At 47.1% G+C, this 15043-nt stretch overlaps 1 protein-coding gene across 1 annotated transcript; it reads left to right on the forward strand.

Annotated features, from left to right (window-relative positions):
• Positions 1 to 12058: 12058 nt before the first annotated feature.
• On the forward strand, positions 12059 to 15043 carry LOC146200431 (uncharacterized). Its single transcript, XM_084592363.1, has one exon. The coding sequence runs from the start codon at positions 12059 to 12061 to the stop codon at positions 15041 to 15043; it is 2985 nt and encodes a 994-aa protein (XP_084448489.1).

Raw genomic sequence — 15043 nt, forward strand, 5'->3', positions numbered from 1 at the left:
TTTCCTGTTTATACCATTTCGCTGATCCCAGCCGAGATTCATCATTGAAGAAAGAGGAGCAAAATAAATGCGAGGCGGTAAACCATCAGTACAACTTGGTTTGCTACAAGAGGTGAAAACCACGAGGCGATATAAAGTTTATGCTGAAAATGAAGCAAATGTATAAAACATAGAGCAAATTCGGACTATTGTGCTGGCTAGATACACTAACGAAACATCAGCAATGAACACGATAATTCATTCCATTGTTTCGGGATGGAATGCAAGACAGACCAATTTCTATGTATTCGCAACACAAGAACATGCCGCTTGTGCTCAGCGCAATATAACCGCGCGTCAGAGAAATTGGCCATGGCTTAGCTAAGCTAGGCCAGGATATACGTAGCGCAAGCATTTTTGCCTGTCGCTGGGCTGCCTAATCCTCTGCAATCCAATCTAATCCCATCCAATCCAGTGTAATCCAACCCAGTCCAGTCTTATCAAGCCCAGTCAAATCAAGTACAGTTCTTTCCAGTCAAATACAATCCAACCAGTTCTGTCCAATTCACTCCAAACCAGTCCAATAGAGTCCGATCCAATCCAATTCAATCTAATCTAGTCCGAACCAACCCTGTCCAATGCTGAGTAAACGATCGCCCGAAATTCACCGCTGTCTAGCCTGTCATCATCACTACTATCATCTTCACGCTAGAGAAAAAGAATTAAGACACGCTACTCACGATCCTGGGCATTAGTCTGGTTGTCTCGCTATGTTGTTGTTGCATTAAAAATAGATATCTTCTTCTGGTTGCTTCTTGATTGCCAGTTGGCGCGGCTAGGCAACGGCTCTGTGCCTCCCGCAGCGCGAAAATCTTCGTTCGTGGTCAATGTAGCTTTCGCTACAAAACCCCGAGTGGTAGAGATAACTGACTTCCTTATTTATTGCGTCCCCGACAAAAGAGCTACTCCCAGCATTCTACCGCCGCTTCACAGATGGCTGCTATATCCATGTTTGTGTACATTTACTTGCAGTTAGATTATTCACCTGTCATACCCTCAGCGCACTTACGCCTAACCATTCCTAGGGTATACAACTGCATTTATTTTGGTTCAAGCGCATAATACCAGCAGCACGCCCTTTTTCGCCATTTCATGCGTTCCCACGAACTTCACCGCGAAAAGGAGGTTTCGGCAACATAAACTTCAGTGTGGAAGACATGATTACTTCGATGCCTAAGCAGTATGGTCGCTTAGCGTTATGCCGTTATGCGAAGCAGCCTGTGTAAGCGTCACCTCTCCTTGCTTGCACTTTCTTGTGGCACGATTGTTAAGCGTCAACCAGACTGTCACCGGAAACTATTTAATACCTCTGCGGCGGTTAGATTCTTTGAAGAGCAAATATGACGGCCGTTGCATTAGGCGGGCTTGTTTCTATTTCCTGGCACGTTTGGCCAGAAAGCCATCGCCCTAGACCACAATTGAGATATAGCATAAAAATAAAAGGGTCGGAAAAATACACGTATTATATTGTAACAAAGCTGTGACCAAACAGTTACGAATTTCGTCCTGGTCATCTTTATATTCTTCTTTTTTAAGTTTTTGTCCAGATTTTCAACATTTCGAGCATGCACCTGTAACCGGTCATTGACGCGGCGGCCAGTTTAACCTACATATGAAGCCCCATAAGATAGGGGAATGCGGTACATCGCTCTTACCGCACAGTTCATATAGAAGGACGGTATTGCTTTGCCATAACCACCGCCGGGACCCCCAGTCATACGTGGGCAAAGCTTTGAGAGCTTGCTAGGTTTGTTAGGAGAGCTATATGCAAACTGTGCGGTAGGAGTGGGTTACAGCTTTTTCGTCTCATGTGGGGCTTCATATGGTGGTCACACTGGCCGCTGTGCAAATGACCGGTACGGTAGCATGCTTAAAATGTTGAGAATCTGGAAAAAAACATAAAAAATAAAATAAAGATTAAGATTATCAGGACGAAATTAGAGAACAAAACGCCAGCTTATGCGGCTACTTGCATCTCATGCAAGTGTAGGCTAGATTTGAGAAGACGACGATTCTGCGAATAATAATAATAATAATAATAATAATAATAATAATAATAATAATAATAATAATAATAATAATAATAATAATAATAATAATAATAATAATAATTGATTTACAGGAAGGGAAAGGCGCAGTATCTGTCACACTTGCTATGTGGACACCTGAACCGCGCCGTAAGAGAAGGGAGGAAGATGGTAGTGAAAGTGGAAAGTGAGAAAAGGGAGCCGTAGTGGAGGGTACGGAGTAATTTCGACCACCTGGGGATCTTTGCGAATAAGTAGGAATTATAAGGCAGGGCTTCTATCATGTAGATAATTATGTGTTAGATATACTTCTGTTCACATATAATTAGCGGAATTTGCCTTTCTGGTCATATTTCTGCGCTAACTGCTGCTGCTTTACCTATCCCCTTTTGCGCATGCTCGGGATTTCTTTATATATGCTCTGTACATTGGCATGAATAAGCAGCTGGTAGAACCAGCGCGAGTTAATCATCTTGGCTAATTTTGGCTAATTTTAGTGCTTATCTGGTCGTGTTCATACGGCCACTAAATAGATTTTGGTTTTGTTTTTTACAGATGTTTTTTTTTGTTTCGAAAGGAACACTACGCTAGCCAGTTCGGCTCGTCGCGTATGCTCATATGCCGTAGCCGAAAATGGCAGGAGCTGCCAACTTGGGTCTCTCGTTTCACATGGAACTATTATGTTAGAATCAGCCTGCTAGGACTCTGGTATTAACGTAACCTCTATGGGCCACTAAGGCACGTTCATAAGGCTTGGTTAAAGTGGTGCTTTATATATGGGCTGGTAGCCTACGCTACCGCGTCATAGCCTTAAAGGCGGAGCTTAAGTGTCCCCGATATTTCCATGAAAAAAACGCCATTACCAGCACCACCTAAAACACCGGTGAAATTTGATATGTTCAACGGAACGCTGGTTGAGTTGCATGCAACGCTCGGTCGCCCGCAGCCAAAGCTTTCTCTCACACTGGTATGCCGTCTAGCCATAAATGGCAGGCGTGAGGTAACCCTCAGGAGACCGTGTGCCGGAGAAACTGATGGAGAGCGCTTTGCACGTCTCCACAAAAGAAGGAAGAGGTCTGTGGCCAGTGTAATCTTTGAGCCCGGAGACGTTAAGGTGACCGGCGCGCAGACTTTGCACAAAGAGTGGGCGAGCACGAGTCGGCCGCGCGAGAGTTTCACCGCCACTTCACGAAGAACCCCTTTGTAAGTGTGTGTTCTGGGCGCCACCGGCTGTGGCATAAAAATGATCTAGCACCGGTGAGTGAACTTATGCATCCGGCTCTTTATTTGGCCACATCCGTAGTCATGCAGCTGTTGCTTTCGCAATTGCTTTCGCAGTTCAACTAGAGTTAACCAGAGCTAAACCACAGTCTACTTTTTTCTATCTATCTCCCAAGTTTGCATCGTTTTCTCACTTTCCTTCTTTTTCGGGCATAGAATTTCTTACACTAGCTAGAGGGAAAGCTGAGGGCGCTGCACTTCAGCCACCATGGGCGCGCTATGAATCATGGGCCGGTGTGCTACTTGCTGCGGGACAGTCGGTTTTTCTCGGGTACGTGGAGTGGCGTTACTGCGATGTTTATTTTCATCATCATCATCATCTGTGCGTACATAGACCGCGAAAGCCATAGTGGCGAAGGCGCAAAAGCAGACGTCGCCAATAAATGGTTTTTGTTTCCCGAAATGCCACTAAAAACTTTCTTAAGTGATCACTCAACCATAAATATTTTCATAACGTTTTTTTGTTTCAAAGTTTGCCTATTAAGTGCGAAATATTGGTATTTATGCTGCTCAAAACTAAGCCTATAGGAGAAAGAGCCATCACTTATATTGAATAAATCTCACACTGACATGCTCTTTCTCTCTCTTTTTGCAATTTATAGTCACAATATGCAATCATAGGACATTATTTACGGTAGAACAACGTTTATCTTTGCATTAGGTTGGGCCAAAAGTTGTAGTTCTGCACTCTGTACCTCTCCGACCCATGATGCTTTGAGCGCCCATGGTGGCTGAACTGGCCGTCTGGAAACTCCATGTAAACTCCCATAGACAGCAGCACAGCTTTCCCTCTAGATAAGAGTAAGAAACTATGTTTTCGGGTACTGTTGCATTGTTTTTCGTTGTGTTTATTGTTTCGTGTGATTTTTTTGGTATCTTCCATTGAAGTTTCTGGCTAGTCACGAACGTTTTCTTCCATGCGTCTGTCTTTCCTGGAGCTCTGCATATTTCGTGCCTTTCTTCGCTCGTTCGTTTTGTTTCTTTCTTTTCATCTTTTTGTATTTCATAGAGCTGTATGTAGGAAATAGGTAGTTGTGTTCTTTGTTTACCTTTGTGTGTTTATGCTATTATATATTTCACATCCCTGCTTTTTCCTCCTATATGACATTTTTGTTTTTATTTGGCCATTTAGCTCCTGTTTATTTATCTAAATAGCTTCAGCCCGACGAATGTTTGCTCGTCTCAGCTTCCTCGCTCCTTCTTTAAATTTTTTTTTTTCAAGTTATGAGCGGATCAATAGAAAGGGGTCGTCACCATGCCTCATGAAATAATAATAATAATAATAATAATAATAATAATAATAATAATAATAATAATAATAATAATAATAATAATAATAATAATAATAATAATAATAATAATAACAATTTTTCCCTTGGAAGCGTAAGGCGTAGTATCTGTCACACTTGTTTCTGTGGGCATCTGGCCGCGCCGTAGGGGAAGGGAGGAAGGTGGGAGTGAAAGTGGGAAGAGAGAAAGAGGAGCTGTATAGTTGAGGGCTACGGAGTAATTTCCACCATCTGGAGATCTTTAATGCAGGTTATTTATTGTTTGGCATGCTTCAGAAAATTAAAAAAAAAAAAAAAGGTAAGTAAACGTGACATAGGAACGTAGTCAGAGTCTGCACTGTGTACGAGGTTGTAGGCAGCCTTGCCCATGAAACAGTCCATGGGAACATATCAAGCGCAGTTCGTCAAGGTATCATGATAATATTCAGAAAAACGATGTTTAGCCTCTTCATTACAGTCTCAAGGTCGGCAGTCAAGCCGTATATGAGCGAGGGACTAAAAAAATCTCACACTACTCAGGTAAAAAGACTTCTCACAGGCTCTGCTCGTACACTGCTGGATGTATGAGAGGAGCCTGCATTGTCTCCGCTATATTCCTCGAGGAAGAAACATATCATTTGTGCTGTCTTGGGTAGAGCACGGAGATATACGGTCTTGCTCACTCCCCTCAAGAACGCTGGTACACTACGAAGTACATTCAAATCAATCAGGACATTTCTAACTAGAGCGGAAACCATTCATGTGCATTAGTAGAAAAAAAGGTGTAATATCTGAATACTTTCAGCGCAAATTCAATATTTTCTAAAGATAGACTACCTTTCTGATATTGCGAAAATATTTAATTCAATAATGCCCTCTTATTTTTTTTCAAGTTTTATTTGGAGCTTAATCGGCACATTGCAGTTCTTTTTCGTTTATCTTTGCCCTTTCATGAGCGCTTCCTAATGCATTCTTTCTCCTGTTGTTTTAACTTGTCGCTAACGTGTTTCACTTTCACGTGATACGCGCAATCTTCACTTGTATAGGGCATATTTTTATAAGCAACTGTAAAAACGTAGAGTCACCAGGACTGCGCAAATGGTTGGTATCTGCGGCCACAACAATAGGAAAAACAAAGTCAATGTTCAGTGCTTTTCACAGTAACCCAGTTGAAGGATTTCATGCTATAAATACTCAAAGAACGTTTTTTTTTTTTTTTTGATCTTCCACATGACAGACAAGATCGAAAAAGTAGGTGGTCGAACACGACATTGTTCGCACGAGACGAGAAGACTCAGGACTCTCTGCTATCAACTTTTACGAAGCTTCTTCTGTGGTTTAAAGACCTAAAATGCCCTCCATGAACTGTGAAAATTCTAATGTCATCTGTTGAGGAAAATCGGCGAAGAGCAGCTCAATACCTACACACCTGCGAAAACAATCGTGATTCCTGAAGGGCATAGGCAAACGAACTCCGGTTGTGGAAAGATGCAAATATAAATTAATGATTTCCTTATATGAATTTAGGTTGTTGCGTTGGAAGCGGTAGAATTCCTTGTATACTTTACCCCAAGTGCACTTTAATAGACCTTTGCGTCAATTACCCAATTTGAACCACAATGGCACCAATGTTACGGAGTGGTACTGGGTTTCTATTCATAAAGGTGTCCTGCTTCGTCAAATTCAAGGAGTAATGAGCTAGAGGTTCCATCTGAAAATTATTAGAAAATTATAGTTCCCTATAGATGCAGGAATCTGGGCTTTGGATTTGGTGTTTACAAAGAACGGCTACCCGAAGCACGCTTCTATACTTATGAGGAAATGGTAGAAGACGAGATCTGACCTTATAATCGAGAAGAACGGAGTAGAATATGCATATTAAAGCACATTAAGGGAGTTGGGTGTAGTCTTTTATCATAGCCCATGTTGTGATTCGCTGTTCGTAAATCTATGTCATGCCTTTTCTACCAGTGCAAATGCACCTTGCATGTTTGATGCGTGTTTCCCAATATTTATCGACGATGTCGTTCTAAACAAAATAGTACTCGGGGGCATTATGTTCATTAACGCCATACTCTCTCATAGTGGCAGATCTGGGGCGTCCTTTACCTCGGTGGAATGTGTTGAAATCGTGAGGGCAAAAGCTGTGCAATAAAGTTTTGATGCTACCATTGGCATGAAGACTGCCAGAACCGCGTATTTCGTTTAGGCGTTCAGCAGAAAAGTGTAGGCTAGTATAAAAGGTTCGAAGCCTTGTTCAATCGAAAACTAGTAGTGTAGTGAGGTAACAACTGAAATCACGTGTTTTAGAAGTAGAGGGCGAAACATACAAAGCAAGTAAGAACATTCATTAAACATCGAGATTGCTTGTTCTCTATCCCATCATCGGCATCGAGAGCGCCACTTGAACCATTATATTTGCCATTGTCGTCAAATGTTCGAAGCATATGCTGTTCTAACAATTTTGTTTCTTTACACTTTGGGCCCTTTAATTTTTGTTTCATATTTCTACATATAATACACGAAAAAGGGTTGCGTTATTCTGATGCAGCTAAACTATCATGCTCTCGTTGATTTTGTATTGTTACGAATATGCGTCATTCAGCCCACGAGTGCCATCTTCGTTCTCTGCGTTTAAAGCTGCATTGAGGTGTACAAAAAGATCAGCAATGCCGCATCGCAGTGGTATGGCTGCTTGTTGGCATTTAGGCCTCTTAGAAGAAACTATGGCATTAAGCTGTTCCTTCGGAAGAAATCAGACCAAACTCAGACGAGGCGCAAATGGGGCCAATAAACTAAGTGGCGATAATTCTTTCTTTCTATCCACGAGGTAGGCCTGCAGGCTCAGATATCACAAACCTTTCAACACATTTATGGGCCCAAATGTGGGGCTGCTCATGGTAAATGCACAAGGCTGTAAAATTCACATCGCCATAAAATTTCTGATGGTGCCCTCTAACGGTACACTTCGCCGATGCTTTCATTTTAATAATAAATGAGCCTGGAGACGGCATTCTGTGTCTGACGCTTACTGAGCGTTTTGGATCCGTTGTATTCCGTTTTACCCTGAAGCGATTTCATACTGCACGTGAACGTTGTAGGCACTCTCACATTTAAGGCAGGCATAAAAGTAATATCAGTGTTTGCTCCTAAACGAAATGCGCCGTAAAAAGCCACGAAGAAAAACTTATTGTCGTCGATGACAACGGCTTGACGACCGCTAGAAAATATCTGCAGAGCTATGACTGTCTAGACTTTACGCAACGATGTATGTTGCTGCTAGTCATATCACACCTCTGATTTTAACCCCTCCCCTAGGTTCAATCGTGGACTCATAATTTATTGCTCCACAAGAAAAAAAAATAGTTTGGCTTTGATGGCTGCTGCAGTGAGCAAACTCTCCTAATTTGGAAGTGATCGCTTTCTACGCCGATAGCTGTAAAGCGCTTTTTTATCCCCAGCTCAAGAGTTCTGTCTCTAATCGCATTCTTATAGTCCACACCTACCCATAAATTTTGAACATTTTATTAGAGAACTTTCCTGAACATAAATTTTTAGTATATTGTCGGCCAACTTCACAACAACAATAAATATATCCGCTTATCTTCCCTCAACAGGCTTACAGCTTTTTGCTGTTAATATTCCAAAATCAGCCCTTCTGGTTTTTCGTGGCAGTCTGATTTACGTGGAGAAATGTCTGAAGTAGAAGTATGGTGCACGTTAAAAGCGCAAACCACTTTCGTCAAGTTGTTCACAAAATCATCCTAAAATATTCCACAGCTGGTTGCCTTACAATTACGCACACACGCACCCTATTGGTTTTTGTACATGGTAGCCTTAATAACTAGTTGTGAGCCTCAGGTAAATTCTACAAGAAAGTTTCTCTTCGTCCCCTTGTAGAAACGCTGACTTGGCTCGCAACTTTATCGAGGCTCACCCGCACTCTAACCTCATTTGGTTCTCTTTCATACCCTGTCCTCCAAGCTACGCAAAGTTCGAAGGAAATTACGATTACTATTACTTATTTTATACCGTTACTTAAGCTAGTTTTACGTAGACGAGATAGGGGGGTATGTTGAAAGAGGTTAATAGAAACTTATTTAAGATTAAGCGGGGAGCGTTTGCAATGATTTCTTTAAATAAGTGCAGCGGTATAAAACGATAGCTTAAAATATAAGCGTATAACGAAACGTAGAGAATGTTATTTTCTTTTTTGGCTGCCAGCGCTTTCTTTCTGACACGACGCGTGCAAAAGAACATCTCAAAGTGATCTTTATGCGACCGCAGCACGCGAAGCTAATCTGCCGTGCGAATTCTGTGTAGGTGGGATTGTGGTGCGTCCGCAATGCGTCGTCCTAGGTGTAAAAAGAGCCAACATTAAAAAAAAAAAAAAGTCCGCGACATTTGAATACATCAATAAAAACGTTCAGAAAGGAGACATGGAATGGTTCCACCTGCTATCGTACCTTCTTCTGTCGATGTCTAGCAACTTTTCGTCGCCAGCTCGGAAACGACAGCTCAAGCGATGCCGCCTCGGTACGGTGGGAGCAGGTCGCTGTAAAACTTCATGTACCCCTACGGCTTGCGCGGGCAGACGTACACGACGCAAGCAGAATAACTTGAAATTAGCGCCATCCGCGCCAAAATATGTGCAATAAATTCTGCAGCCTTTGATAATCGCTACTTCTCAATGAAGTTTCAGCTATTTCACACAAGGCCAAAAGATGGGTATAGTGCGCCTTCATGGCGAAGCTATAGCGTACGCAGGATCAAGTGCCCCGGATCACTACACTATTGCAAGTGGCAAGCATTGCAAGTACAAGATTGTGCTAGGCCTCGGGCAAACTTCATTGGTCATACCTGCCTACTAAAGGCCATGAAAGTAGGGCAAAGCGCACCCAGCTGCCTTCCACTAGTAGCGCGTGGCCAAGAGGGAAGTTAAGGCCCCGCTCCAGGGGCGCCCGAGCAGCGCTCCAACGCGCACGAACGTACGCCGGAGTCTGTCAGCGCATGCGTGACGCGCCAGGCGCGAGCTCAGGGGATGTCGTATATTTCCTCGGCGCTTGCTGCGCGCTCACGCTGGCGCGGCGGAGGCTCGCCAGTTATTGGCTGGCGTGCAAGAATCAGAGGATACCTTCTGCGCCGCCTCTGCGATCTCTCTCTGCTCATTGTTTAATTTTTTTATGTCGGTTCTGCGGCACGTAGTGATCTACGAACAGTCGGTCGTTCGAACACGGAAATTTCATCGCCGCAGTGTAGCGGCGGCACTCGTTGTGGCTTGGCAGCTACAAACAGCGTAAAAATAAATAAGGTAAAGAAGCTATGTAGGTAGAGGTGGCGTCTGATGTGCTGCCCGCGAGCAGGCAAGCGCATTCTTTACGTCAAGCAGTGAATAAGTGAAATGTGCTTACAATCCTCGTGTTGCAATCGCGCAGACTGCATCGAGCGTGCACAAAGGTGACAGAAGTCGCTCCGGGGCAAGCTTCAAGTAGCAGTCGAACAGTTTCGGCCGGTTTCAGCCTACGAAGTCTTGCAACAACGCAGGAGCGCGCGAGCCAGAGACGCTTCATGGAGATGCGTACATTTGCCAGCATTGTCAGTGCGCGGCACTCTGAACTTATACGCGCCTCGCTCGTGCACCTCTAGTGTGCCCCATTGTGCGGGGTCTTTAGAAATCCTCTTTTTGTACATAAGTGAGGTGTAGTCCGTGTGAGAGACAGTTACTCGCTTTGTGGGTTGGGGCATGGTGAGAACGCAAGCATGCACTATCGGATGGTGGGTCCCGCCACGATGGTTCTGTGGTTCGGGCGCTTGAGTACGGAATCAAAGTACGCGAGATCGAATCCGGGCGGCGGCGGCCGTTTTTTGATGCAGGCGAAAAGCAAGGCGCCCGCGTGCTGTGCGATTTCAGTGCAGGTTAAAGAACAACAGGTGGTCGAAATTTTCACAGTCCTCCACTACGGCGTCTCTCATAGCCTGAGTCGTTTTCCGGTGTTAAGCCCTGCCGGCCAAACCAAACCAAATAAAACCAAACCCAACCAAAAGGTGACTGCCGCGCGTAAAGAGTCAGGTTAACGGCTACCCTGAAAGGAGGGTGTTGTGCTCATCAACGCGACATACTACACCGTCGGCTTCTGGACTGGCGCCTGCTCGTCGCGAGCGCAGCTGCGGGGCGTGCACTTGAGGGCCGGAGCGCGGTGCGTGACTTTTCGTTCATTTCCCGTGACCCTGGATCGCGGATCGCCTGGCTGGCGCGGATTTCAAGTCGCCGACGCAACCCCGCCCGCAAGACGACTCCGGATGTCCCGCGTCGGCAAGGCCAGCAGCACTATTCGAACCGCAGATCATCCACGGTGTGTGGAGGTGTGTGTTTGTGTGTGTGCGCGCGCTGGGCTCTTGTGTAAAGGAGCCGCGGAGGCCAGGAAGCTGATTCCCACGGGACTCGGGCTGTCCGGCAAGGACGTACGTGACCACGGCGGCGGATTTGAACTATGGAATGTGCACGCGTGATGTTGTTCGTACAGGATGACGGGAGTGAGGAGGAACTGTGCTGGAGCCTATTGGCCCCGCCCGGAGAGTTTACTGCGTCCCTATTGGCGCAATGATAGGGGCTTTGTTTTAGGGAGTCTATTTAACAAGCTGTCAGGGGTAATTTCAGAAAGAGGAGAGACCAGTACAATAAAGATGTTGTAAACCTGGTTCGACTCCGGGTAGTACTCCAAGGTGCCCAGCAGGTACAACTCAACAGACCGCCGGTCAGCGCAACCGAGCACGGCGGGTGAGAGGAGAACCCTTTCGAATGCCAGCAGCTGAACAGACCGTCGCCCTCTGGACGAGCACGGCGGGTGACAGCGTGGAGAGCGGCTTCGAAACTTAACTGGCGCAGTCGGACAGGATCTGCTGTGGCTGAACTGGAGTCTACGGGAACGACGACGGCGACACTACGAGCCTCGTCAACGACGACGCCTGACCGTGACAACCGCTTGGAAAGCCAATTCGTGAAGACGCTCCCAGCTTCTTGAATCCGGCGCAAGGGGATCCACCCCAAGGGACACCAGCGGCAGTCAGGCGAGTACCCCTTTGGCATCTGCGGGCGCATGCTATGTCAAAGCCCTGGGCTTTGAGGAGCGATTGCGCTAAGGAAGGAGGAAAAATGGCAGAGGGGGATCAGAGTGAAGAGTTGGCAGCCGCCGGCAAGGCAGGCGAAGCTGAGGTAGACTCCACACCGGAGGCTACGTCAGAGCAGTTGGCACTACTGCAATTGCAACTAAAAATTGTAGAGGCCCAGAAAGAGAATCAAAAATTGATTCTAGAAACAGAGCGATTGCGCTATGGACAGAGCGTGGAGCTTAGCGATAGCGGCAGCACCGTTGCGGCGAATGCTGGAACAGATGAAGATAGAAGGCTAAATACGCGAGCCTATTGAAAGGTGTCCTGGCACCAATGCCGAATCAAGAGCAATTACTGCCTGGATGGTTTGAGGAGGTGGAGGCGACCTTATGCTCGTACGACGTCCCGACCGAGTGGTGGGCCGGACTGGTTTTACCGAGGCTGAGCGAAAGGGCGCGAGGGCTCCTCGTACGGTTATCAGCAGACGAGAGGAAGAACTTCGCTTCTTTGAAAGACAAAATTCTTCGCGGACTGCGACTGTCAGCCGCAGAATACAAGAGATTATTCTCGTCAAGCAGCAAAGAGGCAGGAGAAACCTGGGAACAGTTCTCCGTACGACTGGAGAATTATCTCGACTACTACCTAGACAGCTGTAAAGTGCGCACCATTGAGGAGTTCAAACAGCTGACGGTGACAGACCGAATGAAGGAATGCTTAAGCGCCGATGCAAGAGCACACGTTGCCTTGAGTGAGAAAGGAGGCTTTCTCAAACCTAGCGACCTCGTAGAGCTCGCAGAGAACTTCGAAGAGAGTCGGAGGTGTCGGTCAGCGGTAGGACTAGCTGCGTCCGCAACGGCTAACCACCATGCAGAGAAGCGAACCGCTACGTCATCTCAATTGGGAGGCAGCACGGCTGAGAGGCGTCCCGGGCGACAGTGCTATAAATGTCACGAGAGAGGCCACTTTGCAAGAGAATGCCCGAGAAAAGAAACGGTCTCAACAAAAAATGGAAGTAGCAGTCGCAGAGGCGAAAGACAGGTTGTTGCTGGAGTGGAAATTCCAGTTAGCGAGGAGATGGCGACAAGGAGTGACAGGCGACAGAACGAGGCAGGCGACAAACGTATTGTCACAATAGAGAGCACGGGTCAGCAGCTCAGAGCTTTGGTTGATTCGGGTGCCGATGTAACTGTCCTTCGTAAGTCACTTTGCCGCGAGTATGAAGGCGCGGGGTCAACACTGAAGCTGAGAGGAGCGTTTGGGAGTGAGGTAGTCGCCGAGCTGGCTTACGTGCCATTAAAGGCAACGGAGGGTGCTCCCCTAGTGTCGTTCAACCCGTCCGAACGAGGAGTGCTGTGTGCGCTTACCGATGAGCTAGTCGCAGGCGTAGATGCACTGATTACGCCAGATGACTACAATGAGCTTCTCGAGGAGAGAGCACTAACACCAGCAGATGAGTTAGTAGCTCTGGAATCAGATACAGATGAACCAGACGGGCCAGATACGGGACACGCTGATGCCGTGGCGTGCGTCGTCGAGGCGGAGCCTGCTGCCAGCCAAACCGAAACGAACCAGACAGCAAGGCAGCTGTTCCGGAGCGCTCAGCTTGCCGATGCATCGCTAAAAGAAGCATGGGAACAGGCTAAAGAGTGCTCGCATGGCATGCTTATACGGGACGAGCTGCTGTTCCATCGAGAGCCAGTTGCTGGACACGAGTGTTGTCAATTGGTACTACCTTCGGAACGGCGCGCGGAGGTTTTAAGGTTGGCGCATGATTCGGCGTGGGCAGGGCCCCTGGGCGAACGTAAAACGCTTCAGAGAATAAAGGGGTCGTTTTACTGGCCAGGCTTAGCCAGCGATGTCAAGCAACACTGTCGTACGTGCCATTCATGCCAGGTAAAGGCCCCTGCGCGCACTCTCGATCGTGTGCCGATCACACCCCTCTCTAGACCAGACAGCCCGTTTCAAGTCATCAACGCTGATTGCATAGGGCCAATTGAACCACCGCCTGCGCGAGGGCACCGTTACGCGTTGTGCGTTGTTGATGTTAACACTCGGTGGCCAGAGGTCGTATGCTTGCGCGCGCTGACAGCGAAGGCTACGTGCGAGGCGTTGCTACAGATCTTTGCACGCATGGGTATACCGGAAACTGTGTGCTGTGATCAAGGCACAAATTTCACGGCTCAGTTAACTAGAGAGATGCTGTCCAGGCTTGGAACATGCCCAAGGTTCTCCACGCCCGACCACCCGCAGAGCAATGGACTGGTTGAGCGCTGGAACGGTACCTTCAAATCCATGTTATTCCGTATTGTGGAGGAGCACGGCAGGGATTGGGACAAATTTGTTCCATTTTTGCTGTGGGCATACAGAGAGGTACCTAACGAAACGACGGGCCGCTCTCCGTTTGAGCTGATGTACGGGAGGGTGCCAGTGGGGCCTCTTTCCATCTTGCAGAAGACGTGGAGTGGGGACTGGTCCGTCCCGGACTCTCTAACAATCCCAGCTGAGGAATATCTTTCGGAGCTGCGCAAACGGTTAGCTGAGGCGCATGCAATAGCTGAAGGTAATTGCACAGATGCTCAGAGAAAGTACGCGAGTCGCTACAATCTCCGAGCGACAGATAAACAGTTCGCGGAAGGGGACGAAGTGTTGTGGCTGGAGAAGGAAGGCCAAGGCAAATTGATGGGAAGGTGGATAGGACCGGTCAAAGTTGTACAAAGGTTGCGGCCCTACAGTTACCTAATCGAGTTGGAAGGCGGCACACGTCGGGCTGTGCACGCCAACAAACTCCGAGCTTACCACGCACGCGTCAATGTTGTAGGCACAGTTTTCGAAGGGGACAGTGACTTCGGCGACGTGCCCACATTCCCAACACCGTCTGACGAAGGAAGTAGCGTGTCGGGCGAAGCTTTGAGCCTCCTTACCCCATCGCAACGGGAGGAGCTAACCGCGGTGCTCGCTAAGCACGGACAAGTGTTTGGTAGTAAACCGGGCAAGTGCACCGCTGGCATGCACAGAATAAGGCTGAAGGCAGGATCTGAAGTGGTAGCCGGACATGCGTACAAGGTACCAATGGTGTTTCAGAAGGAAGTGGAAAGGCAGATTAACGAACTGTGTGAGTGGGGTCTGATTTTTCCGGTAGAGAGCGCCCATGCCCATCCCATAGTTTGTGTATCTAAGAAGGACGGCGGCATAAGGCTCTGCTGCGACTATCGCAGGCTCAACAGCGTTACGGAACCGGACGCATTCCCCATGAGCATACCTTCGGAGCTTTGTTTCTGGTGGCAAAGGCGCGTTACATCACCCTCATTGACATGCTGA

This window comes from Amblyomma maculatum, chromosome 2, assembly GCF_055883805.1.
Source record: "Amblyomma maculatum isolate TAMU_Amacu chromosome 2, ASM5588380v1, whole genome shotgun sequence".
NCBI classification, from domain to species: domain Eukaryota; kingdom Metazoa; phylum Arthropoda; class Arachnida; order Ixodida; family Ixodidae; genus Amblyomma; species Amblyomma maculatum.